Below are 27,211 nucleotides of genomic sequence, written 5' to 3'. Positions count from 1 at the left end.
TATCTTCATTACCAAGACAGGCCTATTCTTTTCTTCTGGAATTTCAGGTTTCACACTTGGAATTTCTCCTTATCGCACCATCTCTCCACCAGAATTGACACTTTGGATGAATGATCCAGTACCGAGTTGATCTGCATTGCAGTATTTTGTCTACATATGCTTGCCGAACATTGTATATGGTCCACAAAATTGGCTCCCAAGTTTGTCACGGAAAAGAGGAGTTATATTTCGATTTTAAGCTTTCGTGACTGCAGGGATTCATCTTCTTGGTTCTTTCGGTAAAGTCACGTAGAATGGAAATAATAAAATAATAAAAATAAAACATAATAAAATAATAAAAATAAAACATAATAAAATAATTATCACGACGTTTCGGCCACAACGCAAGCAGCCGTCCTCAGGTGGAGAGCAGGTCTGTCGAGTAGACAGTCTGACTCTGTCTACCTGCTCTCCACCTGAGGACGGCTGCTTGCGTTGTGGCCGAAACGTCGTGAGAATTATTTTATTACGTTTTATTTTTATTATTTTATTATGTTTTATTTTTATTATTTTATTATTTCTATTCTACGTGACTTTACCGAAAGAACCAAGAAGAGGAGTTCTACTTTTATATTATTTCATGAAATCTATGCGACCATTGTCTACTGCGTTACCATTTGGGCCTTCTGTTTGCGCGCTTTGGTGTGTAATCAGCATTCATGTCACCTTGTTGAAAAGAGAAAGAAGCAACTTAAAAAGCATGCTTTTTATCCAATGTTTTGTGGGTGTCTAACATTTGTGGGTATCCAGACACCCATGACACCCACAGTGACTGCACCTCTGCTAATCTTAACTTATGTACGGTGATGCAGAAAGGTCCTGCACACTTATTGACCTCTACTCGTATATACCGTAACAATTTTTATTGCGAGTATGCAGAGCATTAGGGATGGCAATTGCCTCCGCATGTACTTTGCCTACTTAAAATCAGTACCTGTCATCCTGAATATGACTGTGCAGGTTAACTTGCTTATGGAAACAAGATTGAAACTGCAATTCCATACGGCAGGCGGGAATGGAGGGACAAGTTTGGCAGATGGAACACACAAATGCACATCGACCAAAATAGCAACTGTGTGTGTATTAAACAATTGTCTCTATTGCCATTACAAGGTGCGATTGACAGTAGCAACAGTAAATATTGATTGCATTGTCAAACATATCAAAAGCAGTATATGCATAAAACAAGTTTCATGTGATGGAGCATTGAGTTATTTTTCAACAACAAACCATTTTTTAAAAATATCACGGCCTAAAAACATACAATTTGACAAAAACTGAAATGTTCACGACGTCATATTTTAATGCATGTTTTTGCATAGTCATGATTAGGTTACTTCAGGTGAGTTGTCATCTCTCCAGGTGCTGAGTTAGAATGCAGTTTTCATGTGCCCAGAGGAGCTGATTTATCATGACTTGTCATGGGATGATCCTAAGTGAGTAAAAGAGACTCACGTATAAGAAAAACCAGACATTTCACTTTTGTGCTTTGGATTCACATTGCTTAAAGACATTCTGTCAAGCTCTGAGTAGTTTCAGTCAGGCAAAAAAAGCACACTATTTTGACACTCATGTTGCCAAGGTTTTTTTCAGCATGTGCTTTAACACTCTTTGGTATTTTGGATGTCACCAGGAGGAACGGCAGTACAGAATTCTGCCGAATCTGTGCATTTGTTGAATGCAGGGTGCTGAAACGATTGTTAAAAATGCAGGAGTTATTTTTTGTGAACAATGTAAAACACAATGAAACCTTCAATAAGTGTTCATGCCTATTGCAAGACAGTACATATTTTTCTCTTGTAGCTTTCCCCCTTTTTGTTTTTTTTGTAAGGCAATTCGAGATGCCAACACATTTACGCACCCAAGAAATACAAATCATTATCCCGAACGACAATCTAACAGAGTTACTGACACACACAATATTGTGAATTTGACGTGAGGATTTGCATAATACTTCCAGTTATACTGTAATTCGCTTTGTGAAAAAAATCTGTCTCACAACCAGAATTCCAGCCTGTGTGACTTTTAACTTTTAAGTAAGGAAAAGAAACACCTATATTTTAATTTGTGCTAAACGTTAAGGAATGGTTGCAGCCTAACTCTGAGTGTTGGGCCTCGGGAACTCTCCTGTAACTCTGGTGCCAGTGGCAGTCAGCAGAAAAATTGATTTCTTCATCCGTGTCATCTCACCAAAAATGGAACGGTTTATTCTAAAAGGTATGCATGTGCCACAACAAGGGATTAACATCAGCTGGGTCTGTTCGGGTGAGTGACCCAGAAAATATTTCCACACTCGGCACACCACAAGCAGTATACCCAACACCATGGTTGTAATGTCACATGCCTACTTCAGTCTACCAGTGAATTAAGTCCTGGCTACAACATAATACTGTTTGTTTTGATTTAGCAGTTACTGCTTCCCAAGTTCTAGTGCCATCCCATCATCAGTTACGTTAAGAATTGAAACCAATAAAATTACGCATTTAGTTCATAAGCGATTATAATAGATTTAAAGATGTGATATTCTGCATTTTTAACCTATTACAACTGGAGTTTGTGGTATATGCTGTACAATATATTACATGTATTCGTCAAAGACAAAGAAGATACTTATCAAATTAGTCGTGAAGCCTTCAGGATGTAGTTTGGATTTAACTCATTGAGACTTAGGCCTAATAATCCAGACACCAAATTCTTCTAGCCAAGTTGGTGAAAATGTGAGTCTGTATTACTTCATCAACGCACAAACTAGAGTATTTACAAATGATGCTATTTTAATCAAATATTGCTTATTGCACCAACTCCTGTACGATTACTGAATCAGCAGCCTCATTTACATGATGTAATAATCATTGTGATAACTGTAGTAAAAAAATAAGACCTTGCAATATGTTATACACTAACTCTCTAGACCCCCACCACCTCCCAAATAGGGCTGTTCCTGCTGAAATTAAGGCCTGGTAATGACTCCGTTTTACATTCATAATTTGTCAAATCCTCTTGCCTACCCTCGATCAGAAATAGCTACTGTCGAGAGAAAGAGACATTGTTACTGTAGCTTGTAGTGGTGATTTGGGGTCGAGAGATACATCAAGTAATGTAAATTCCTTAGGTTCACAATGAATGCATGAAATATATTTCTCAAGAATTACATTTTAAACGTGCCCAACTTACATGATGAAATAAATAAGCAGACAATATTTTGCCTTCATATGTCTGTCTCTCCATATAAACAAAAGTATTTCTTACTTAACCCATCGGCCGTACGGCCTTCTAGAAGTGCATATTTTTACAATTTTATTTTTGTTATCTGTTTAGTAAAAAAATTCCACAACGCTCAGAATTATTTTGAGTTAAACACCGCTGTTTATGGTAATTCTGGGCTGCTGCGGGGCTACTTTGCCAGTAGAGGGCAGTGCAGAAAAATCTATTGCCCACCAACCCGCACTGACCAGCGAAATAACCTCCTCGACCGACACGGCGTGAGGAGGCCGTCATCCAGCAGTGGATTGACAATAGGACTGTACATGTTTATAGTAGATAATATGACAATTTGGGATAGTGGAGAGAATAATGCAACCGTACAAACGATATCGAGCGAAAAGGAAAATAATGAAATACGAAGGAGACGGGAAAATTGAAACGTAATAATCGATTATATTTATTGAAGGGGATATTGACCCTTATTCACTGCAATTCATGAAGTCTTCGCCAGACGTCCTGGCACCCCGAGCGGTTCGTCTGTCTTTGGCAGGTTCTCAAGAGCCCTCTGGTGGATGGATATGGTCATCATCACTTGTGTGAAGTCGTTGCCAGGTTCACCCCACGCTGCAGTGACTTGCAATCTATCGGTGAAACAGTACATACCGAACTTGAGTAAATTCACCAAATGTCCTGGGGCCCTGGAGAACAGGGTACAAGACGACTTACTCAATTATATAAATGGCGTAAGAATGGGTCAAGAAAATATTTGTCGGTAAAGGTTATAGATAAAATTCTAAAAGTTAAATTGTCAAAGTAAAAAAAAAATTCGATAATAACATGACATAATTAATTACAGTAATTTCCCGATCTACATCGGGGATGCGTTCCTGAAAGGTGCGTCGAATATCTAAACGACGTAAATCAAAGCAATTTTTTAAAATCATAATTCATGTAATAAAAGGGATGCATTCCTCACGTCGGCACTTGTTACATCCCCCCATTGTTTGCCTGCGTCAGTGTCCAAATGAGAAAAAATTAACCCGTAAAAACAAAGTTTTTCACTATAAATCCTTTATATGCGTGGCATCGGTTTCATTTTATTAATCATTTCTGTTTTTCTTGAGTAAGAGTTTCATTTTTATCACATTGGTATTATAAATTAAATATGAAATTTTTTTTCCTAAATAGTGGAAAATTTTGGAGAAAAAATTTCACGAAAATAAATTGTCACTCACAACGAGTCTGTGTGCAAAATGTCAGCTCGATTGGATCACGGGAAGTGGGTTAAAGAACGACCGAAAAATTTGCACGGTCGTAAGCAAGCAAGCAAGTGAACTTAATATAAAGGATTTAAAAATGACTTGTAAATTACTGATATGAGATTATATATAGCAACTACAGTATATCCCCTTACTGAGAAAACGTGGCCAGGACCCGCCCGCAAAAACATCGACACTCAGTGGGGTTTTCCTGGTTGAGCCTCCCAGAAATATGTTAGCTTTATACTTGAATAGTGTACTCAATACTGTAATTCATGCTCTATTTGTGATTTATTGGTTGATATATTGATTGACATTTCCTTGCCTGTCTCTCGTAATAAGCTAAATGTATGTGAAAATTATAAAGCTCATGAATCTGTTAAAATATTTCATTTAGATGCTGTGATCCAAATCGACGTGGAGGTACTTGTGGAAAGATTTGCATACAACACGTAGGCAGGTTTTTTTTGGGTTAGATCGCGTAAATATATAAATGTGTCGTTAAACCCGACACCACCCGACACAACCAATTAGTAAGGTTTGTCACGTAAACAGAACACGCCAATTAGTTATTAGTACAGCACACCGGTGTGTTGGAGAGCAAAGCCACAACATTTACAATCTGAGTACGATGTTTCGCTCGTTATTACAACTATTATGGTGCATATGCATATACTTCCCAACATTGGTGTTTAAGAATTGTAAAATTTTTGTTATTACATAGAAAACATACCGTACTTAAAAACTAAAAATTACATGCATATCAAGACATTCATTATAAATATACCACGGGTGGAGTGGTGGCACAGTGATTAACACACTTGAGCTGGAAACCCGGCCACAGCTAACATCATTGGCAAGCAATATCTGAACCGGTTCTGAGTCATCCCCGTTTTTAACAACCCACTCTGATCAACTTACGGTCAAACGATCAATACATGACCGACATAGCATGGGGAAGTTTTCAGTGGATTGACAAAAGCCTTTACAAATACTAAGATTCAATAGTGAAATATTCTTGTTGAATGGAAATGGTTTTGTCTGATTCAATTCAATTCCGATAAATAACAAAATAAGCGCTCTTTGTTAACTTCGAGTGTGGTTATCGCCCGAATAGTGAATTCTGAAATGGCCTGCACAGAGGAGACAGTAATACTGTAGTATGTAAATAATGTTACTTGAGTAGCTGGCACTGTTCTGAAGCCGTTGGTCTGGGTTACCAAAGCGAGCTCCAAAAATGTCAACCCCATTTGGCAAACTAGTTTCCCTCTGTGACAATACTGTCGTGTCATTTTGGAGTGAGTCATGGAACTGTCGGTACGCTATGGGAGTTGGTCCGTTCTGTGTATTTGTTTATACATAAGTGGTCCTCGTGAAATCAAAATCTAGCGAAACAACATCCAGTCATAGGTCCAAAACCACGAAGAAATTACGTTTTTAGGTCAAGGAAAATCAGTGATGAGCGTTATCTTAAAATGGCTCTGGGTCCGTTCTTTTCGCCGACTTAAGGTGAAACAACCTGAAGACTGGCACGGCTTTTGAAGGACTTTGTCCAGCAGTGAATTGACAAACGGAAAAAAGTATATTACAGTCCTGTAAATAATAAGTGTATATAAATTTTGATTTAAAGCTTTCTTGACTGCAGGGATTCGTATTATTGGTTCTTTCGATGAGAGAATTTTATTGTTTTATATTTTAATTATTTTATTGTTTCCCTTCAACGTTACTTTACCGAAAAAAACCAATACTATGTATATAAATTATGAAAGTAATGTAGTTATATATAATTGCAGGGATACCATACAGCATTCGAATACTAGTATATGATCATAATATGATTTAATTAAAACGTAACATTACACCCTAACAATTGCAATAAGATGGCATTTTAAACAAGAGTGTGTAAAACTGTTAAATACAACACGTCACTGCAGGTTACACGTTTACCACGCGTGAAAACGGACGCGTTTCATTTCCGAATGAACCCGTGAACGTGTTTTGAAATATCTATTGCGAAATCCGCACTTTAGGATTTTCTTAGCCGTGTCTCTTTCTTGTTGTTATCAACTCATTGGGCTGTTGTGTAACAAAGAGGTGACGTGCATCTCTCCTCTGGGCGTTGAGCAAGAGTCACATGTCTTGTGGAGTGAGGTCACAGGCGTGGGCACCGCAAACACGTGCTTCGAGACGTCACCATGCAAATGTCAACGCGCTCGGGGGCTAACTCCATCACGGTGCCACGACGTCTCTGGATATCGTAACGGTGCCATGGGAGTACCGTACAATACACGGATAGAATTCGGGTAGACTGTATTCACTTTATGCGGACTGTATTTCATTGCGCATACGTGTACGTACATGTGCAGCCCTATTGCCAATCTACTGCTGGATGAGGTACACCCACACGCCTGTTGAGGATTGTATATTTGACCAGATTACATCACGCTAGTCAGTGCGGCGGGTTTGTAAAGGCGCGGAGCATAGAAGTACAGGACAACACTCGGTTTAGATGCACTGCTCACTGCTGCCCATAACCCTGACGATACCTGTTTCTTCTATGGCATTAAAACACCAACCCTGTTATACACGTTTGCTGAAACACCATGTGCCATCTTCCTGATATTACCCATTCATGCGGGGTCTCTGGCTACCTGCTCTTTTTCTCGACGAATTCCTTGCCTGGGCCATTTCAACATCCACTCCAAAGTTCTTCATATCTTGGTTCACCACTTAGAACCGCCTCTTTCGATTCATATCGACGCATAAAACGACCGCCACATTATCCGCCCTGACCAATGAACCGCCCACACCCAAAACTGGACAGTATTTGTCCACGGCGCAACTATAATTATAAATAGGTGTTTAGTAATCCGACCTGGCGTACATTCAATTAAATCTAAAGCACAGTAAAATAATTATAGATTTTATTATTTTATTAATTTTAATTTCATTTTTCACCTACGTGACTTTACCGAAAGAACTAAGAGTATGAACACAGTAAAATTATTTCTCCGTGTTTAAAGCCACTGTATTTTTTTATTTGTTTTCTGGTAACCTATTTGTGCATGATGATTGTGTAACTCGTCATTGTTTCTCACATTTTCCAACCTTTTTGTTGTCATATCCACCCATAAACCATACCAAGTCATTACCCAAACCTCTCATCGAGTTGGATATTCGACTTTACAGTACTACGGTGTGCAGGCACTATGTACCCTATAGCATGCCTGTCAACCCATACGGTTTACCCTTATTCTTAGGTTTTTTCGTTAAAGTCACGTAGGTAAAAAATTAAAATTAATAAAAGTAAAATACAAATTAAATAAAAATCACGACGTTTCGGAGGCAACACAAGCTTCCGTCTTCAGGTGGAACCGTCACAGCACAATTGCTGTATCAATTTTTTACCTACGTGACTTTACCGAAAAAACCTAAGAATATGAATCCTTGCAGTCACGAAAGCTTAAAAACTAGGTTTACTCTGATAATTGGTTCTTTACCCTTCTATCTGGCAACAAAACTGACACCTTTTTACAAGGAGTCATGTTTGCATAGACCACAATACCTGCAGTCATAAATACAAACAAAAGACATAACTCTGATAATGTGCACTGTCCTTGAAGTTGATTGGTCCACACCCAAGACAGCTTTCCTTAGAGCCTAGTCTCACATGGGTTGGACCAGAAGACGCCAAAAGGCGCACAACTCAAAGACAATGCACCATCAGAGTATGAGAGCTCGTGGCAAACATCTACACTATGGGGACCTCATTTGCCAGTAAAAATATGATAATTGGTTCTTTACCCTACAAGGAGTCATGTTTGCATAGACCACAATACCTGCAGTCATAAATACAAACAAAAGACATAACTCTGATAATGTGCACTGTCCTTGAAGTTGATTGGTCCACACCCGAGACAGCTTTCCTTAGAGCCTAGTCTCACATGGGTTGGACCAGAAGACGCCAAAAGGCGCACAACTCAAAGACAATGCACCATCAGAGTATGAGAGCTCGGGGCAAACATCTACACTATGGGGACCTCAATTGCCAGTAAAAATATGATAATTGGTTCTTTACCCTTCTATCTGGCAACAAAACTGACACCTTTTTACTTCAAGGACAGTGCACATTATCAGAGTTATGTCTTTTGTTTGTATTTATGACTGCAGGTATTGTGGTCTATGCAAACATGACTCCTTGTAAAAAGGTGTCAGTTTTGTTGCCAGATAGAAGGGTAAATAACCAATTATCATATTTTTACTGGCAAATGAGGTCCCCATAGTGTAGGTTTACTCTTATTCTTATACAGGGAAATTGAGTTTTCAGGTCCATACGACGTACAGCCGTTTCAATACAGGCAAACAAAAATGTATTTGTTTGTGTTTCTCCCTTGTGATGGGACTTTGTAGGATGAACGTTGAGATTTCTAAAGGCACTGGGTGAGCAATGTCTGAATTGGTCTGTAATAAGTCAGGCACGTATAAGGGGTTGACAGGTATGCAGTCTATTCAGGATGTACAGGGAGGGGGGGGGGGAAATCGTTGTCTGTGAATACTTAACATCTGCAAAAAAAAAATCTTTGAAGTTCATCGTATTCCTCCATGAGAGTTCATGTAAATATTCGTATTGTTTGTCTCACACACGGTGGTGAGAGAGGCGAGGCTCACTTGGGGCAGTGGCCCACTGGCTTGCCCAGCTTGTCACATACGCCCCAAGGCCCCCCCCACTCCTCTTCCTGCCACTTCCGCGTGTTAGATGAACGCTCGCTCACCATCGTAGCTACGCTCTCGCTAAACGTACGCGTCGTCTCTTCGTCTCTAACAACAGCAAGAACAGCAGCAAGAAGCCATGGCCACGTTCGTGACGGTGCCGCTGAAGAAGTCGTACGAGCTTGACGTGGCCAAGCCGTTGTCTCGCTTCATCCTGGACACGTACGGCCCGGGCCACGACTTCGCCAAGAGCCTGGAGGAGCTGAACGCGCTGCGTAGGAGCGCGGCGTGCCGGCCCCTGGACAAGCACGAGGCCTCGCTCGACCTCCTAGAGAGGTGTGTGTGTGTGTTGTCTGTGTCTATATACAGGGTCTGTCCACTGCTGGATGAAAATGTCTCTTTATAATGAGCGCGAATTTGCCGCAGGGCCTTGGTCGCGCTTAGGAAAAGTGTTCGCTTGTTGGTGACGGCGGCGTGCGTCGTCGGCAGTCTGCCAGGAGCACGCGTGTCCCCTTCGCTGGAATTGAGGCAGATTTATAATAGTCGTATCGTAGAAGAGGTGATTCACAGGGGGATGAAGGTGCCGTTAATAATCGTGAAGTGTATTTATTCACTGGTAAAAATGAAAGCCTCAATCGTGAAGGCCTCAATAGTGTATTGTATTAACAGCTGGATGAAGGAATCGTCGTAATGTACAAGGGTTGTCTTAAAAGTGTACACAAGTGACGTGTTTTTCGATATACTCTACTTTGGTATACTTTTAAAAGACACCGTGTATTTAATTGTGTATTTACCATTGTATTAAGGGCTCCCCGATAGGACCGTCATGTATAGTCCTTGTTGGATGACGGCCTTACATTCCATTCGTTGTATCCACGACTGGATGAAGAACTCCCCATCTCAGTAGTCCTCGTCTATCCACCGCTGGATGATCCTCCGATCCATCTTCTTGGTTCTTTCGGTAAAGTCACGTAGAAGGGAAATAATAAAATAAATTTAACAAATTAAAATGTTTACGACGTTTCGGCCACAACACAAGCAGCCGTCCTCAGGTGAAGAACAGGTCTGTCTGAAAGACAGCGTCCTAATGAACACTGCTAAGCTTGGCAGCGTATTTTAAGCTGGGTGGGAGGAGAAGAGCGCCTTGACAAATGAGTTTACATAGCAACATAATAATTTAGCATTGAATAAGCTGTGTTAATGTGAGAGAATTAGCAGGATGTTAAAGTCAGAAATTAGCATGCAACTGGGAGTTTAGAAGATGAATCCCTGCAGTCACGAAAGCTTTAAATCGATAAAAGATCCTCCGATCGTCAGAAATACAATAATCAACATTCCAATGAATGTTCACTAGTGGATAACAGATTCCTCCACCTCTCCAGCCGTTGCCACACGTGCAGGTGTGTACATGGCAAGGTAGGTGTTCATCCCTGGCTGTGTGGCAATGTGTTCTGGTCTGGTGGATTCAAGTCCTGCTGACCCATGTACACATGTGCAGGTGTGTACATGGCAAGGTAGGTGTTCATCCATGGCTGTGTGGCAATGTGTTCTGGTCTGGTGGATTCGAGTGTTGCTGACCCATGCCACACGTGCAGGTGTGTACATGGCAAGGTAGGTGTTCATCCCTAGCTGTGTGGCAATGTGTTCTGGTCTGGTGGATTCGAGTGTTGCTGACCCATGCCACACGTGCAGGTGTGTACATGGCAAGGTAGGTGTTCATCCCTAGCTGTGTGGCAATGTGTTCTGGTCTGGTGGATTCGAATGTTGCTGACCCATGTTCACACGTGCAGGTGTGTACATGGCAAGGTAGGTGTTCATCCATGGCTGTGTGGCAATGTGTTCTGGTCTGGTGGATTCGAGTGTTGCTGACCCATGCCACACGTGCAGGTGTGTACATGGCAAGGTAGGTGTTCATCCCTAGCTGTGTGGCAATGTGTTCTGGTCTGGTGGATTCGAGTGTTGCTGACCCATGCCACACGTGCAGGTGTGTACATGGCAAGGTAGGTGTTCATCCCTAGCTGTGTGGCAATGTGTTCTGGTCTGGTGGATTCGAATGTTGCTGACCCATGTTCACACGTGCAGGTGTGTACATGGCAAGGTAGGTGTTCATCCCTAGCTGTGTGGCAATGTGTTCTGGTCTGGTGGATTCGAGTGTTACTGACCCATGTACACACGTGCAGGTGTGTACATGGCAAGGTAGGAGGTGGTGTTCATCCATACGTGGCTAGCCTTGACTTCATACCAATGAAGGGGAGTCATGGGCAAGCCGGGCGTGGTGATGGGGCCCCACCTTGCCCCCGGGTGCCCTGCGTGTGTAAGCAAACGTACAGATGGTTACCGGTGAAGGTGCTCCACAATATGCAATCCGTGGCATAGTTACATGGACACCGACAACATACGATAGGAGACCGCAATGGGGGAGGACGTGGATGTATGAATAAACGAAAATAAGAGATGCAAATTTGGTCAACACGTGCCTACGGTTTTGACATGAAGTGTCTCATCAGCAGTCACAACGTTCTTGTATCAAAGGGGGATTCTCACATTGCGATATGGGTCCTAGTTCGGCGTAAAATTGTTCAATGCATAACAAACACACGCACATAATAATAGAATGTTGTTGTGGAGAATACTGTACTCTATAGTAAGTAGTTAAAGATAGCTAAACGTCTACAGTGTAGGTGATGACAGTGGAGAGAGCACCCGAGCGGTGACTTAAAGTCCTTCCCCGCACGGACGAAACCTTCTTTTACCGCTCCGCTATTGTTCCACGAGTTATTTTGTCCAAACGCTAAATTAAAATCCCTAATTGGACGGTTTGCGATCGTGCGATACGTGGGAGACCGAACACCGACGATTGAAGCCTGTCTTGCCTGAGCGGCTTCCGGGTAAATAAGAGCGGAGAGGCGGTAGACCCGAGCAGGCGACACCGCGGGAGGGTGGCGAGTTACGGTGTGTGGTTTCTCGACGGCGCGGTGTTCAATACTTGCATTGATTTGATCAAATAGACGACAACAAAAACACGAAAGTTAACTTTAATTTGTGAAAGCAGGTGTGTGACTTTGCGGTGGTTATACTGCATTGCAGGTTTTTTTTTAGAGACGGTGACTTGCGGGGAGGCCTTCATCCAGCAGTGAATTTGTCCAACTCTGAAATCGATCTTTGTTTCTGACGTTGTGCAGTCTATTGTTGCACATATTAAGACGCGGATGAGATTAATTGGATGAGTTGTGTTCAACTTTACTGTCGGCATAGTTCTTAGTCGAGTTTAAATAAGAGTGTTGATGGAATTTAGTTGGAATAGTTAAAAGCACAGGTTGTGGTAACAGCCTGCGTGTTCACATTAAAGTGGAGGCTTTATATAATGTATTTTAGGTGTTGGGACAGTAAAGCTGAAGACAATTTACTGCATTATTAGATCCTATCCCCCCACCCCGTAGTGTGCAGGTCGTGGTGGTTATTTGACCATACTTCACCACACCGGGCACTGCGGGTTTGTCCAAGGCAGGGAGTGTAGGCTGCTTTTTCCGCACTGCGGTTCGCTGACAATGTAGCCCCCCCTCATTAGGCTACTAGACCTGATGTGTATGCATGGTTGTCGCCGATCCAAGCACTATCCAGGAAAAAAAATCTTGCTTAGTTTCTGAGATGTGGTGATCGGCCGCATTCCAGGTGATGTGGTCCAAGGCTCTGAATACACTGACTCGCATATACTGTGTTCTTAAACACTACACAGTGCACTTGCCATTGCGGTCGAATTCGTATTTAAAGTTGACATTTTAAGACAAGGCAAACTTGATGAGATATGTTGTCATAATGTGCCATGAGTATGTCTTGTAGTGGGAAGGGCTTCATCCAGCAGTGGATAGCATGCCCTGGTGTACACTGTATGAAGTAATTTGTGGTTTGAGATTGTTTAAACCAGAATTGATTCATCGCAAGCCCATAGTCCAAACATTTTGTACTAAAAGTAATTGTAATTGTTGGCAAATGTCAATTTTTCCGCAGCATAAAAATATGAATTGTACAACAATATACTGCGAATTACTATGGTCAATGTATATGCTGCACATTAATAAATAATGTGCTCTTCTGGGCAAACCACTGCCCAATTACTCATTAACCAACACTTCATCTTAACAACTTGGAGCTGAGTCATAAAACAGAGTGGCCATAGCCGTTGCTATGTCAAGCCTTGTGTATGCAGGGCTGTTTATTTAGAGCTCTGTCATTAATTAATAAGTTTAATGTTATGAGGTGGCCTTGTGCAACATTATTGTATTCTAATTATTAAGGTTTTATGCAGAGTTGCTTCCCATCCGATCACTATCCAGGTTAAAGCCTTTTGAGCTCTGATAGCAATGACTAGCAATGGCTATGCAGTGGGAACCAGAGGGCATTACTGAAAAATCCTTTGTTATACTGAGCTGTACTCCCTCATCTGTTGTCTTCGCCTTCACCAACCCACACTGACAAGCCCACACTGAGGAAGGCCCTCGCCTAGCAGTGGATTTACAAAAGCACTATCCATGTACATTCTTTGTTCAATTGACTTTGTCTGTTTTTTTTTCTTTTTGCCAGGTATTATGATCAGCTGTGTGCCATTGAGCCAAAGTTGCCCATTAATGAAGGCCAGGTAAATAAACGCGAAACTCTAAGCCCTTTTCTATGCCTATATTGTGTGTCACAAACACTACCCACGTGTGCTTTTATGATAACCAGTAATGCAACCATTTCATTTGTTCCAGAACCCAATTAATTTCACATGGAGGGATGCCTTTGACAAAGGATCACTGTTTGGGGGCTCAGCAAAACTTAGTAAGTTCAATGGCGTCATAATTGTAGTACAGATGTCTGAAAATAATTTCAGAAATACTAAGTATCCAGTATATTGTACATTTCAGTAACATCATTAACATTCTATTTTGTGATTGTGATGTTTATTGACAGCATGGTACATTTCATTATGGTACTTTTAAAAAGTGGTGCCTTTATTATATTTGTAGCAAAGAAAATGCGGTAACTCGATGCACACACAAATAAGTTTGGTTTCTAAATCTCTAAATCTTTCTCAGCCATCCCTCGGGCCAGCTATGAGAAGATTTGTGTGCTGTTCAATATTGGTGCTCTCATGAGCCAGATCGCTGGTGAGCTCAACCTAGACAGTGATGATGGCATGAAAACTGCTGCCAAGTACTACCAGGTAGGTATCTCATTCAGTTTTGCAAACACTGTATTCCTCATTGTATTTCATTGCTATGTCAGCTATAACTATGATTAGTGGAAATGCTGTTCATTCTCTTCTTCGTATTCCAAGTTATATGGTTGTTCTAGCACAGTGGTTCTTAACCTTTACTGCAGCATTGCACCCCTTTGGTTCTCAATCCTAAAAAACATTAATCTTAATAAATACATAGGTTTAATGAAACAAAGTGGTTGTACTTATGTGCCCGTGCTTAATTTGTGTTTTCGATGATTTATCTTCTAAAATATATGGCATGTCTCGCATCCCCGGGGGGTGTGTGCACCCCAGTTTAAGAACCGCTACTCTAGCATATCAAAAATGCTGCAGTATACAGCCAGTGTTTGTGTTGTTTTGGCAGGAATATTGTTTTAGAAGGAAAAGAGGGGCATGATACAAGTTTGAATTGGCCACATTTAGCCAAAGTGTTAAATGCTTATTAAAGTGTACAAATGTATAATGGTTACATTTACATGCCTGAAACACTTTGTTAAATGTGTTTATTGTAAAATGAGTATCTCTTTCTAAATTCCTGCCCCTGCCTTATCGTCACCCATTAGCAAGCGAGCGGCTGCTTTTTGCAAATCAAGGAGTCTGTGCTGAGTGCGCTGAACCGAGAGCCAACGGTGGACATCTCCCCTGACACAGTTGGAGCGCTCAGTGTTATCATGCTGGCACAGGCCCAAGAGGTGTTCTACATGAAGGCCAGCGCTGGTGAGTCCTGCGTTATTTTGCATTGCAGATGTATGTAATTTCAGTTGGAGTGTATTTTAATACTTAAAATCAAATCATCCTCGAATGGTCCTGATCTCAAAAGCTCTGCAGGGTTGAGCCTAGATACTTCTTGGATGGGCAACCACCATGCATAGCAGGTGTTATAGGGCTGTGGGGCTGCTTAATGGACAGCAGAGGGCATTGCAGCAACATCAATTGGGGTACTGTATTTATATGCTCTCACATCTGTGCTCCCCTTCAACCTGCATTGACCAGTGTGGTGGTCTATTGTAAAATAATCCTTACTACCCACAGTGGAGGGAAGCCCTCATCCAGCAGTGGATGTAGTCAATTTGATGCGGATAACGGCTTTTGAATGCTTGAGTAAACTGCAGCTGTGATAAAACAGATTTCGACTGATATTGAAAACTGCCCAAAGCTGCTTACCATATCCAGTGTGCATCACTCGCGTTACATAATAACGACAAGTCATTGCATGTAATGGCTGTTGTGTTTAATCACTTGACGTATTAAAATATACGGTTGGCATACATTTGTTAATTTTATTACACCTAACATTGGGATGTCTATGACCTAGTCAAAGCACCATGGACACCATGTTTTCACAGGTAACTTTGGGATCATTGCTACGTCATATGCAGCAGAGGGCAGTGCGGCAAAGTCCGTACTATGATGCTATGCTTTTTTGTCTGCTCCCCACCCTCAACCTATACTGAGCACAGAACCGGCCCTAGACCTTTGGGGGCCCTAAGCAAAATTTGGTTGGAGGCCCCTTTGATGTATGATTTTTTTCACCCACTAGCTAGCAGTGACTCTAGGGGGCCCTCTGCTGGCCATGGGGCCCTTTGCAATTGCAAGGGTCGCTTAGTGGCTGGGCCGGCTCTGACTGAGCATCATGGTGAAGTATGGTCAAATAACCCCCAATGACATGCACACCATGGGAAGTCCCTCATCCAGCATTGGATTGACAAAAGGGCTATCCATGTACAATACTGTACTGGAAATGTGAACATTTGGTTTGTTGAGGTGAACACATGAAGTAGATCTGTTATAAATGGTTGGTCTGTGTGGTACCACTGATATGCATGATTGCAGACAAAATGAAGGACGTGATTGTTGCAAAACTGGGTAATCAAGCAGCTGACTATTATGGAGATGCCTTCAAGCAGTGTCAATACAAGGAGCAGCTGCCTAAGGTAATCACTCTGGGGTTATGTTTACTTTAAAGGATATGTTAATCACATCTTGCACTGACTTGCACTTGAAATCTAATGTAGTGAAAACTCATAAACCTCCAAATCCTCTTCCAAAGGCAGCACCTTTACATTTTTTCCAAAATGGTCCTCCATATTTACTTCATTTATTTCTGGAGGCAGCAAATGGTACATTTCAGAAATTATTGAAATTTTTAACTTTTTAACAAGAACTTTGCTAAATACTAACATTTCTTGACGTTCCTTTTAAAACTTTTTTTCAGCCTAACCAGTAACTTTTTTCCCCACTTTTGTCTCCCCTTCCCTTCCTGCTCGCTGTCCTGATGCTCTTTTCTGTTTTACATGTTTTTCTCCATGTCCCATATCACTGCGCTTTGTCACGTGCTACTTGACAATGCCGCGCCTTCACTTTCACTGGGATTTTATGTATGTGAACTTGCATGCGCTTGTCGATTTTGCATGCACTGTGGTTCTGCCTTGTGTACGGTGTGCGGCGCGTGGGGTGGTCGTGCCTGGGTGCCAGTATTTTTATTTCCAGGAGGTGCTTCCTCTTCTGGCTGCCAAGCACTGCATCTACCAGGCCACAGCCCAGCTACACCAGTCTAACGTGGCCAAACAGCAAAAGAAATTTGGAGAGGAGATCGCAAGACTCCAGGTATATTCTAACACGGCAACATTGGTAGTTTGGCACAACATATTTAATGAATGTGTAAATATGTAAGAAGCATATGCGAGTCTAATCACTATTTACTTTTATTCTATTAAACTCTGATTATAAATTTATATAATGAATACAAATTCATTAATCTATTTACTATAAGATGTGTTTCTGGATCAAATCAAATAGTCATTGCCACAAGTTTAAGGAACACATGATGCTGCAAGCAGATATAGTCTGCTTATGAGTTTCTGAATGTCAAATGAGAGTGACCTTTCTACGCAGCACGCAACGGACCTTGTGAAAACGGTCACGTCGCGTTACGATGAGTACATTAGCGTCAAAGATCTGTCTGACAAGATTAGCCGGGCGCTAACTGCAGCCAAGAAGGACAATGACTTCATCTACCACGATCGGGTGCCAGACATTAAGGACCTGGAAGCTATTGGCAAGGCCACCCTTGTGAAGCCCCTGCAGCTCACCAGCCCCATGAGCCCCCGATTTGTTGGTAAGTCAAACAAAGCAGTTTTTTTTTCCTCTTGTCATTCTTTTTCCAGTTGATCAACAATAACTTTATGTTTCTTACTGGCATCGGGCACAATGATTAACACAATTTTGAATGACTTAACTGGTATACATTCCTAGCATTGCTTGTTGTTAAATTCGTTTTTGTAATTTTTGTTTTGTCAGTTTTTTTTTTCTCTTGTCATTCTTTTTGCGATTGATGAACAATAACTTTGTTTCTTACTGGCATCGGGCACAATGATTAACACAATTTTGAATGACTTAACTGGTATACATTCCTAGCATTGCTTGTTGTTAAATTCGTTTTTGTAATTTTTGTTTTGTCAGACCTGTTTGAAAAGATGGTACCACTGGCTGTGAACAATGCGGTCACTGCATACAACCAAAGGAAGGCTGATCTTGTCAACAGATCTGTAATGCAAATGAGGGAGGCAACCACTCTTCTCAATGGGTAACAGCTCACATTTTTGCAACAACATTTTTCTTAAGCATCACATTTATAAAGTTACGGTTTAATTACATTTATTTCCATGGCTGGATTATATGTATTTCGCATATGCAAATTAATGGTTGGTTAATGTTTGACTGGACTTTACACTCACAGAATCTTAGCATCGCTGAACCTGCCAGCTGCCTTAGAAGACTTGTCAGGTGACACAGTACCACCTTCCATTCTGGAGAAGTCCGTGGCTATCGTCGAAAAAGGGGGGCTGGATAAAATTGACTACTGGATGAAGAACCTTCCTGAGTTTCTGCAACGTAATCGTGAGATTCTAAATGAGGTAATGGCCATTTATTTAGTTGATGCTTTTAGAGTTAGATTATACATACGATACTAATGGTTCCTCCACTACAGATTAATCATCTGTGATATAGTTTTTGATCAGTTCATATTAATCCTATTTACAAACTTAACATCAGTTTGACAGTGCAAAGTAGGGGTATATGCTAGGCATTGTTCCATCACTTAGTCTACATCATATGAAAAACTGCTGTCATTTCCTCCAATGAATAATTTCACTTTGCTTGCCCAGGCTATGAAGATGCTGAGTGAGGAGGAGGTCACAGACAATGACCTAAGAACTAAGTTTCAGCAGAAGTGGCAGCGCACACCCTCGAATGACCTCTACAAGCCGCTGCGTGCAGGTTGACGCTGCACTGTTGCTATTTTTCTTCTAAACATTGTGAAAATTAGCAATGGAAAATAATCTGCATATTACAATGAAACATTTTCATCTGGAATCCTTTTTTTTTTCTTCCAGAGGGTGACAAGTACCGTCAGCTTATTGACAATGCCGTGAACGCGGATGGGGTCGTCAAGCAGAAGTATAACGAGCACCGGGACTACATCGCGATGCTCAGTCAACCACAACAGGAGCTCAACTCTGCCATTCCATCTGCCAATCCGGCAGCTTCTCTCGCAGGCAGCGAGGTAAGACAGTGATGGTCGTGTCACTGTCAATTACGATACATTTGTTGTGCCCTCTGCCCCTGGTGATAATTATTTAAGATAAGGCTCCCTGTAAATGTTGATAACAAGCAGTGCCAGTGGCAGAGCTATCTAGTGTGCAGCCAGTGCAACTGCACCGGGGCCCGTGGGCTTAGGCAAGAGGTGACGAAGAGAGGGGGGGGAAGGGGTCGGGGAAGGCCATTTCAGTCCTTGCTCCAGTGCCGATGCAACCATGCTCTCCCGCCGGTTGGTGTGTACAGTGAGGGGAAGAAGTATTTGATCCCCTGCTGATTTTGTATGTTTGCCCACCGACAAAGAAATGATCAGTCTATAATTTTAATAGTAGGTTTATTTGAACAGTGAGAGACAGAATAACAACAACAAAAATCCAGAAAAACGCATGTCAAAAATGTTATAAATTGATTAGCATTTTAATGAGGGAAATAAGTATTTGACCCCTCTGCAAAACATGACTTAGTACTTGGTGGCAAAACCCTTGTTGGCAATCACAGAGGTCAGACGTTTCTTGTAGTTGGCCAACAAGGTTTGCACACATCTCAGGAGGGATTTTGTCCCACTCCTCTTTGCAGATCTTCTCCAAATCATTAAGGTTTTGAGGCTGACGTTTGGTAACTCGAACCTTCAGTTCCCTCCACAGACTTTCTATGGGATTAAGGTCTGGAGACTGGCTTAGCCACTCCAGGACCTTTAATGTGCTTCTTCTTGAGCCACTCCTTTGTTGCCTTGGCCGTGTGTTTTGGGTCATTGTCATACTGGAATACCCATCCACGACCCATTTTCAATGCCCTGGCTGAGGGAAGGAGGTTCTCACCCAAGATTTGATGGTACATGGCCCCGTCCATCGTCCCTTTGATGCGGTGAAGTTGTCCTGTCTCCTTAGCAGAAAAACACCCCCAAAGCATATAATGTTTCCACCTCCATGTTTGACGGTGGGGATGGTATCGATTTAAAGCTTTCGTGACTGCAGGGATTTATCTTCTTGGTTCTTTCGGTAAAGTCACGTAGAAGGGAAATAATAAAATAATAAAAATAAAGCATAATAAAATACAATGTTATGTTATGTGTGCTCATAATCTCAGTTCGTTACCTGTATAAAAGACACCTGGGAGCCAGAAATCTTTCTGATTGAGAGGGGGTCAAATACGTATTTCCCTCATTAAAATGCAAATCAATTTATACAATTTTTGGCATGCGTTTTTCTGGATTTTGTTGTCATTCTGTCTCTCACTGTTCAAATAAACCTATCATTAAAATTATAGACTGATCTCTTCTTTGTCAGTGGGCAAACGTACAAAATCAGAAGGGGATCAAATACTTTTTTCCCTCACTGTATGTCAATAGAGTACCTCTTCAAGGCCAAGTGCGTTGTCTCATGTGTCATCCTCTGTGCAGACAGTGCAGATTTTGCGCTCGCTGCTGTCCGACCTGGACACCGTGAAGGGTGAACGAGAGGCCCTGGAGGGTGAGCTGCGCGCCGTCGACTCGGACATGACGGGTCGCTTCCTGGGGGCACTGGCTCAGGACGGGGCCCTCAACGAGGAGGACCTGTCGCGCACTGAGCTGGAGCGGCTGTACGGGCCGTACACGCAGCGCGTCACCGAGAGCATTCGGCGTCAGGAGGAGCTACTCAGGGACCTGCAGGTGCAGCAGCTGAAGTGGTGGCGAGAACTACTTGGGCGTTAACAATGGATCGTCGATTTTTTTCTTTAAAAAATCCTTCATGGAATCGAATGTAGAATCCAGTTTAATTTTAGTTATGGTCGAACTGATTGATATTGCAGGGGAACGTTTAATTGCATGGTAAATGTGAATATTATTGGTCATGGGGTGAAACCATTATTACAAAATATAAAAAAAACTTGCATCCAGTGCAGAATAGAGGCCTCGCCACAGGTAATGAGGCTTGTTTGACGATGTTTGATTACGTTGATCGGTGCAGGTTGGTAAACCAATAATAGATTGGGTATTTTAAATCGTTTCTTTTGTTTGTGATTATCATAAGATATAGTTGCAGTGGACAGCTGTAAAAAGTTAGTTAATGTTGCATTTTCCGTATTTTACAATGGAAATGATCAACTTAAATACATGCATTCTATGACTTTTAAATTATTATACATAATTCACATTCTCATGCTGCCTCTTACTGAGTTGCATTTTTTGTTGATAATATTTGCGTGGGGTCTCTCACCTGAGTCGGGTTAAAAATTCAAAATGGTGTCAGCCTGTACAGTATTGGACCAAAGTCCAAGCCATTGTTCACACTGAAATATATTTACCATGTTTCCACAACAAAACACCCTGCCTGGTGCAAGGTTTTGTTCATTGGCAGTGGTTAGCATTCTTCATTACAATTCTATTTTATTCTCAGCTATGACATGGTCGTGCACGATGAGTCATATCTGTCTGGTGTGGGTTGTTCCAGTGGAAATTTCCCACACCTCCGATTCGTAAAAAGAAACTCACAACTTTACACATTTTGTGGGGCTGGTTGACTCTGGAGTTTTGAATTTACAAATATGCCGGAGCACTGATGTCTGGTTCCGCTGCCAGGGTGGATGCCCCTGTACCACTCCGGCTTCTGCACATATTTTTCGTTTTCAAACATTGTCATATTGAAGAGTATACCATTTTGTATTTTTACAAGCCGGCGTGTAGCCTTCCCTTGTATATTGTACGTTCACCTGTAGTGGCAAGAAAAAAGCAGTAACCTTGTGTCACCTTGGTAATGTGCTTTCAAATGGCATAATGACCCATAAGTGCTTGTGAAACAGCACTTTCCCTCACAGTCTGTGCCACGGCTGATATATTTTCGTGTTTGCTTATGCACTGTAGGTGCGCCACCAGGAGTTCGCTCAGCAGAAACAGGCGAGCACAGAGTCAAACTTGCGGGATGAAGTCCTCCGGAAGCTGGCTGCTGCCCATGACGGCTTCATGCAGCTCCTGGGAAACCTGGAGGAAGGAAACAAGGTGTGGATAAATAAGTGCATTTATATTTCTGTTTAGAAACAATTACTTTGGAAATGGAATTTTATTTCTCACAAATGTACTTTCAAAAAATGAAAGGATTTTTTTTTATCTTTTCTCACACATGTACTTTTAAAATTAAAGTAAAATGTTCATTCGCAAGGAACTAATATGACTTTTCTCTCCTTATATTTGCAGTTTTACGGTGACCTGACGGAGATATTGCTTAAATTCCAGAGCAAATGTAATGACATAGTATTTGCTCGCAAAACTGAGAGGGATGAACTGCTCAAGTGAGTTCAAAAACTTGACTTTTGTTTGACGATATATCTCTTTTTTATAACCAACCATCATGAGCCATGTTGGCATCTGTTGTATAATGTTTTTTTCTTTCATTTTTGCTCTTGTAGAGATATCCAGCAGAAGATTGCCAAAGAGCCATCTGCCCCAGTCCTGGGTGTGCCAGCCTATCAGCAATCAACTGAGATGCCCCCCCAGCCTCTACCCCGCACTACTGCGGTGCGCATAGCTCTTAAAACAATGCATTTGTTGGTATGAAACCGAAAATGTGTGCTTAAGGCCTCGTATTTTAATAATTTAATGCATATTTGCTTATAAGCACATTTTTCCCCATAACTCTCACTTGCATTACATTGTGAGGATGAAGCTTTGCTTCGTTGTCAGAAGATGGCAGTGCAGCAATATCCATCGTGGCTCTGTGCTGTGCACCCCAATCTATGTTGCCTGCACTGACAAGCGGCGGTGTGAAGTATGGTCGTATAACCTCGACAACCCCGCATGGCGTGGGGAGGCCCACATCCAGTGGTGGATTGACAAAAGGTCTGTACGTGTACAGAACTGGCTACATTTTCAACATCCTATCCAATTTTTCAATGCGCTATTCTTGTTGTGTTTTTTTTTATTGCAGCCAAGCAAGCCTCAGGCACCGCCACGTCCACCCCCTCCGGTTCTTCAACCGACTCCCAGTGCGGCCCCAGCTCCTGCTCCAGTCGCTGCAGCGAGTACACCCTCCACAGTCTCCATGGCACAGGGACCCCCGTTCGCATCCTACCCCGGCTACCCAGGGTGTGTGCACCTGCTTATTTTGACCATTTCGGCAGATAGCCCTTGCCAAATTGCATGCTTCGTTTGCAGAATGCAAAAGCATATAGCGAGGTGTGCATTAGTCCGAATGTAAAAGTATAGCTTTATCATATAATTTGCATAAATGTAAGCAATTTTACATGCATGATGCTATGCACATATCAGCAGTGCTAAGAATCAGGTTTTGTAAATGAATTAATACTTTGTTACACACTGGTAAGAATAACACTGCTGGCAAATAATTGACTGTATTTGAGCCAGTCCTAAAACCAATCTTTACAGTTGCACATGTGTAACGAATGTTAACCTCTCTTTCTGCTTGTGTTTCTCTCTTCTTGCCCTGCAGTGCTGTGCCCATGCCAATGGGATTTAATCCTTATACAACCTACACCCAATACGCAATGCCACCCTACGGTGCCCAACCTCAGCCAGGCCAGGCATATCCCCAGGGACAGCCACAGTACGTACAGCCCCAAATGCCTGGCTATCCGCAGGGCCAGATGCCCACATACACTCATCCATATGGATACCCCCAGCAGCCCTACCCTTACCAGCAGGCATACAATCCCAATAACCCAAATCCTTACAGCCAACAGTGAGCTCATAAATCCACATTGGCACAGGAAAGGTTGCTCCAAAGGCTTTGGTGTGCCTACGTAAATATAGAACCAATAACGGTTTCCTTGTTTGTGTTTGACGTTAATTAGATTTTTTTGTTTTAAAGCAAGCTGAGTTTTCTTTGGAACATTCAGTTGTACCTGATAGGTTTATTACGCAAGAGTATACAGTAGAAAGCATTGACTCCTGCTATTGTTTTGGTGTTATGAAACTGTGTTTATAAGTGACCTTATTACACGTTATTAGTAAAGTTTGTTTAGGAGAATATACTTTGGATGTTACGATCAAGAGATGCTGGGATACTGTATGACTTGGCAAGCTTGCAAAATGTAGCATTTGTACTCTTCATTATAGTTATGTAATTTTATTAAGTATATATATATACACATTTCCTATAGGCTAGTACCAAAAGAAAAGTCATGGCAGGGCCCTGTTAATTTCCCACATGCCTTTGGAAGAACTTGAACTATTAAAGCTGTCGTAACAATTGTCTCAAACAATACATCTCTTTCCTCTGAGGGTAACATGGGTTAAGATATCTTAAGCTTTGTGCAAGTTCAGATACGAGATTATAATTGGACGACACTAGGCATTTGTTCATGAGAAAATACATTTTAAAAGTTTTGTAATTTTGCAGGTAAAAAAAGAACTGGTTTCATCCTATCTTAGTTTTCGGTCATATTAAAATTGAAGTTATCGAATCTACATTGAGTGTAAATGTTTTAGTTTATTATTTTGCTTTGAATTTGTTATGATTCCGTACAAACAGTAGTGCATAAGTAATACAAGTTATTGTTTCTATGGTAAGACTAATTTTCCTAATTGATTTGAATAATTACTACCGTATAGGTTTTTACTGATGTGTTGTATAGCTTTCTGACGTGTTCAAATTGTTAACGCATTTGTTTGGCATCATATCTGACATTTAGTTCCACATGCTGGAAACACCTCGGAGCACATGAGAGTGCTGAATATTTAATTTCACTTTTTCAAAATATTGATAATCGGTGACCACAGAGGTCTGCATGGAGTTGCACTCTAAAACGTGTACAGTTCAATATGTGGATAACGTATGTACAGTCATTCTAAGCCAAAATGCATGGGGTTAGTAATGTGCGCCCATGGTAATGCATCTCGAGGGAATCCTTTAGATTCCATTTTGCTGAATTGCTTTTGGAATTCATAGCTCAGCCCAAAAGCAAGTCGACCGAGGTATTTTATGATCGCAAATAATGCTTGCGCTGGTGTGTATAAGCTTGAAAATAAAAAAAGGATGTGGTGACATGTAATAATTGTTGCAAAGCATTCACATAGAGGCATGCGTGAACAAATGCAAAACAATCCATGATAACCAACATCGCACTTTAAGATGTCACATGTCTCACCATGCAGGAATGGTAAATATTGGCAATTGGGGCGTAATCATTTTTCCCTTCTGAAACCATCACTCAATTTGAATATAGTTTAATGCTTGCTTCTGTTGTATGTGCTATCTGTATATTTGCATAATATAATAAAACATCTGAATTTTTCTACATTGGCGTGGTAGAATAAAAACAGAATTATTAGTATTCCTGAATTGTGTAGTCATTGCTGTGCACCCCAACTTGACATGTAATTAAAACGATAAAACTCTTTATCTCTTAAAAAAGAATTCTGGTTAATAATAAGGTCCAGCTATCGTCAAAGGCGTATTCGTATCTGAGCAGTATGCTACCATTCGAGGGCACCAATTACAGCCATCCAGGAAATCTGTGACCTCTTTAATTCCATTTTCATCTTCTCAATTGATTCTCCTTGGCGATTTAAATTGGCAATGAATACCCTACTCCATGCATGTTAAATACATTAGTCATTATTCTTTTGTTTTAATTAACTTCTTGAGTCTGCATGCCCAAATATATATATTTTTAAAACTTTCCTAAACTTGACTTAAAGCTTTCGTGACTGCAGGAATTCATATTTTTGGGTGTTTCGATAAAGTCACGTAGATGGTTCAAAGAAAATAACAAAACTACGACGTCATCAGGAATGGCGATCACTTGTGTTGCGATCGAAACGTCGTAGTTTTTTTATTTTCTTTGAACCATCTACGTGACTTTTACCGAAATACCCAAAAATATACATTCTAAACTCTTTATTAGACCGAATGTCGAGATTCCCAGAAATATCTCAACGATAGAATTCTTAGGAAAAAACCTGGTTATTGCTTCGTCACAGGCATCCGATAAACCCACATTTAAAAAAAACCAACAATAATGAGCCTTAAATGTATTGATATTCATTTAATGGATTGTTATTCAGTCCTTAATTCAAATATATAATCTGCCTGGTCCACTTTAAAAAGAAAATATCAGGATATCAATTTGTATGCCGCCTTAAAGCATTAGCTATATAGCAAGCAAATACTACCCTACATTTCTGACGCTGTCTTTCCGACAGACCTGTTCTTCACCTGAGGACGGCTGCTTGCGTTGTGGCCGAAACGTCGTGAGAATTGTGTTTTATTATGTTTTATTTTTATTATTTTATTATTTCCCTTCTACATGACTTTACCGAAAGAACCAAGAAGACGTGGACTACTGTGACGTCACCAGTTTGTAATCGAGCGGGGAGCTTGGCGAGGTGGAAATAGTGGAAATTCTGGGTTCAAATCCAACTTTTTTTCACGCAATTTGTTATGGTAATTAAATTATAACAGAGCAATTTCTAACACTTCAGGGTTTGTTTTACTTACAAATCAATACATCTGAAGTAAAAATATTGAAAACGACGATGATTTGATTACCAGAACACGTCCCAAAGTTAAATTGGTATAACGGATAGCACGGCTTCCTATGACTTTGAGCAGCCCGGGTTCAAATCCCAGATAAATATTTTGCTCATTTAAACATTACGACAGACGCAACGACGTAATTCCTTACCTTTACACAGCCATTTGTACACAGTGCAATCACTACACCGCCTGGATCCCCATGTCTTTATGTGAGGCATAAACGAGACGTGCAAGTGGACACTAACGTGTGTGTATCAATAGCAACGTGCACTGCTCCAGGAGAAGATGAACGTGATGCCCTACAGGGAAGTAAATATGTGCACGCAAATGGCGTGTGTGTGATGGTGGAGAATTGGACACCATCGTCTGTCAGTACTCCAGGTTTCGGTGAAAGAGGAGATGGAACCAAACTGGGGGAGAGACGCGTGGACCTGGATGAGACAGAAAATATTGTGTTTTTTAGGCCACTTTATTTCAACCCCGAGCGGGCGCTGCTTTGCCACTAGGGGGCCCTATTGAAAGTGCCGTTTGTTTTGCAATTACGCGCATTTAAACCGTTTTTTTAAACACACAGAAGCGGTATGCTATGCTTTTACAGAAAAATCACAGGGAAATCTGTCACTGCATCTCACAAATAACAAACGGCAAAGTAATGTCCCACTACTGCTGGGCAATACTTTGCTAAAACTTGC

At 41.3% G+C, this 27,211-nt stretch overlaps 1 protein-coding gene across 2 annotated transcripts; it reads left to right on the top strand.

Moving 5' to 3' along the window:
- The first annotated feature begins 9,235 nt into the window (after positions 1-9,235).
- PDCD6IP (programmed cell death 6 interacting protein) lies at positions 9,236-25,314 on the top strand. 2 transcript variants are annotated; one of them, XM_061555138.1, is made up of 18 exons: positions 9,236-9,548; positions 13,794-13,848; positions 13,961-14,030; positions 14,288-14,415; positions 15,015-15,168; positions 16,285-16,385; positions 16,942-17,058; positions 17,347-17,569; positions 17,914-18,037; positions 18,191-18,368; positions 18,621-18,732; positions 18,849-19,018; positions 20,450-20,698; positions 21,890-22,024; positions 22,220-22,314; positions 22,432-22,540; positions 22,950-23,107; positions 23,472-25,314. In XM_061555138.1, exons 1-18 carry the CDS (start codon positions 9,352-9,354, stop codon positions 23,722-23,724), a joined length of 2,628 nt encoding a protein of 875 aa, XP_061411122.1. In that variant the 5' UTR covers positions 9,236-9,351; the 3' UTR covers positions 23,725-25,314. The 2 variants fall into 2 exon arrangements, with proteins under 2 accessions (XP_061411122.1, XP_061411121.1); XM_061555137.1 differs by having other exon boundaries at positions 16,927-17,058.
- Positions 25,315-27,211: the final 1,897 nt, after the last annotated feature.

Source organism: Lethenteron reissneri, chromosome 20 (assembly GCF_015708825.2).
Source record: "Lethenteron reissneri isolate LAM-NWPU_2019-01 chromosome 20, ASM1570882v1, whole genome shotgun sequence".
Classification (NCBI taxonomy): domain Eukaryota; kingdom Metazoa; phylum Chordata; class Hyperoartia; order Petromyzontiformes; family Petromyzontidae; genus Lethenteron; species Lethenteron reissneri.
This window is presented reverse-complemented; position numbering and strand designations above follow the sequence as displayed.

Bases quoted from the DNA above. Each gene is read 5' to 3' on its own strand.
- PDCD6IP (XM_061555137.1), top strand. From the start codon at position 9,352: ATGGCCACGTTCGTGACGGTGCCGCTGAAGAAGTCGTACGAGCTTGAC. The intron at 9,549-13,793 runs GTGTGTGTGTGT...TCTTTTTGCCAG, and splicing joins TCGCTCGACCTCCTAGAGAG to GTATTATGATCAGCTGTGTG. The intron at 22,025-22,219 runs GTGTGGATAAAT...TTATATTTGCAG, and splicing joins ACCTGGAGGAAGGAAACAAG to TTTTACGGTGACCTGACGGA.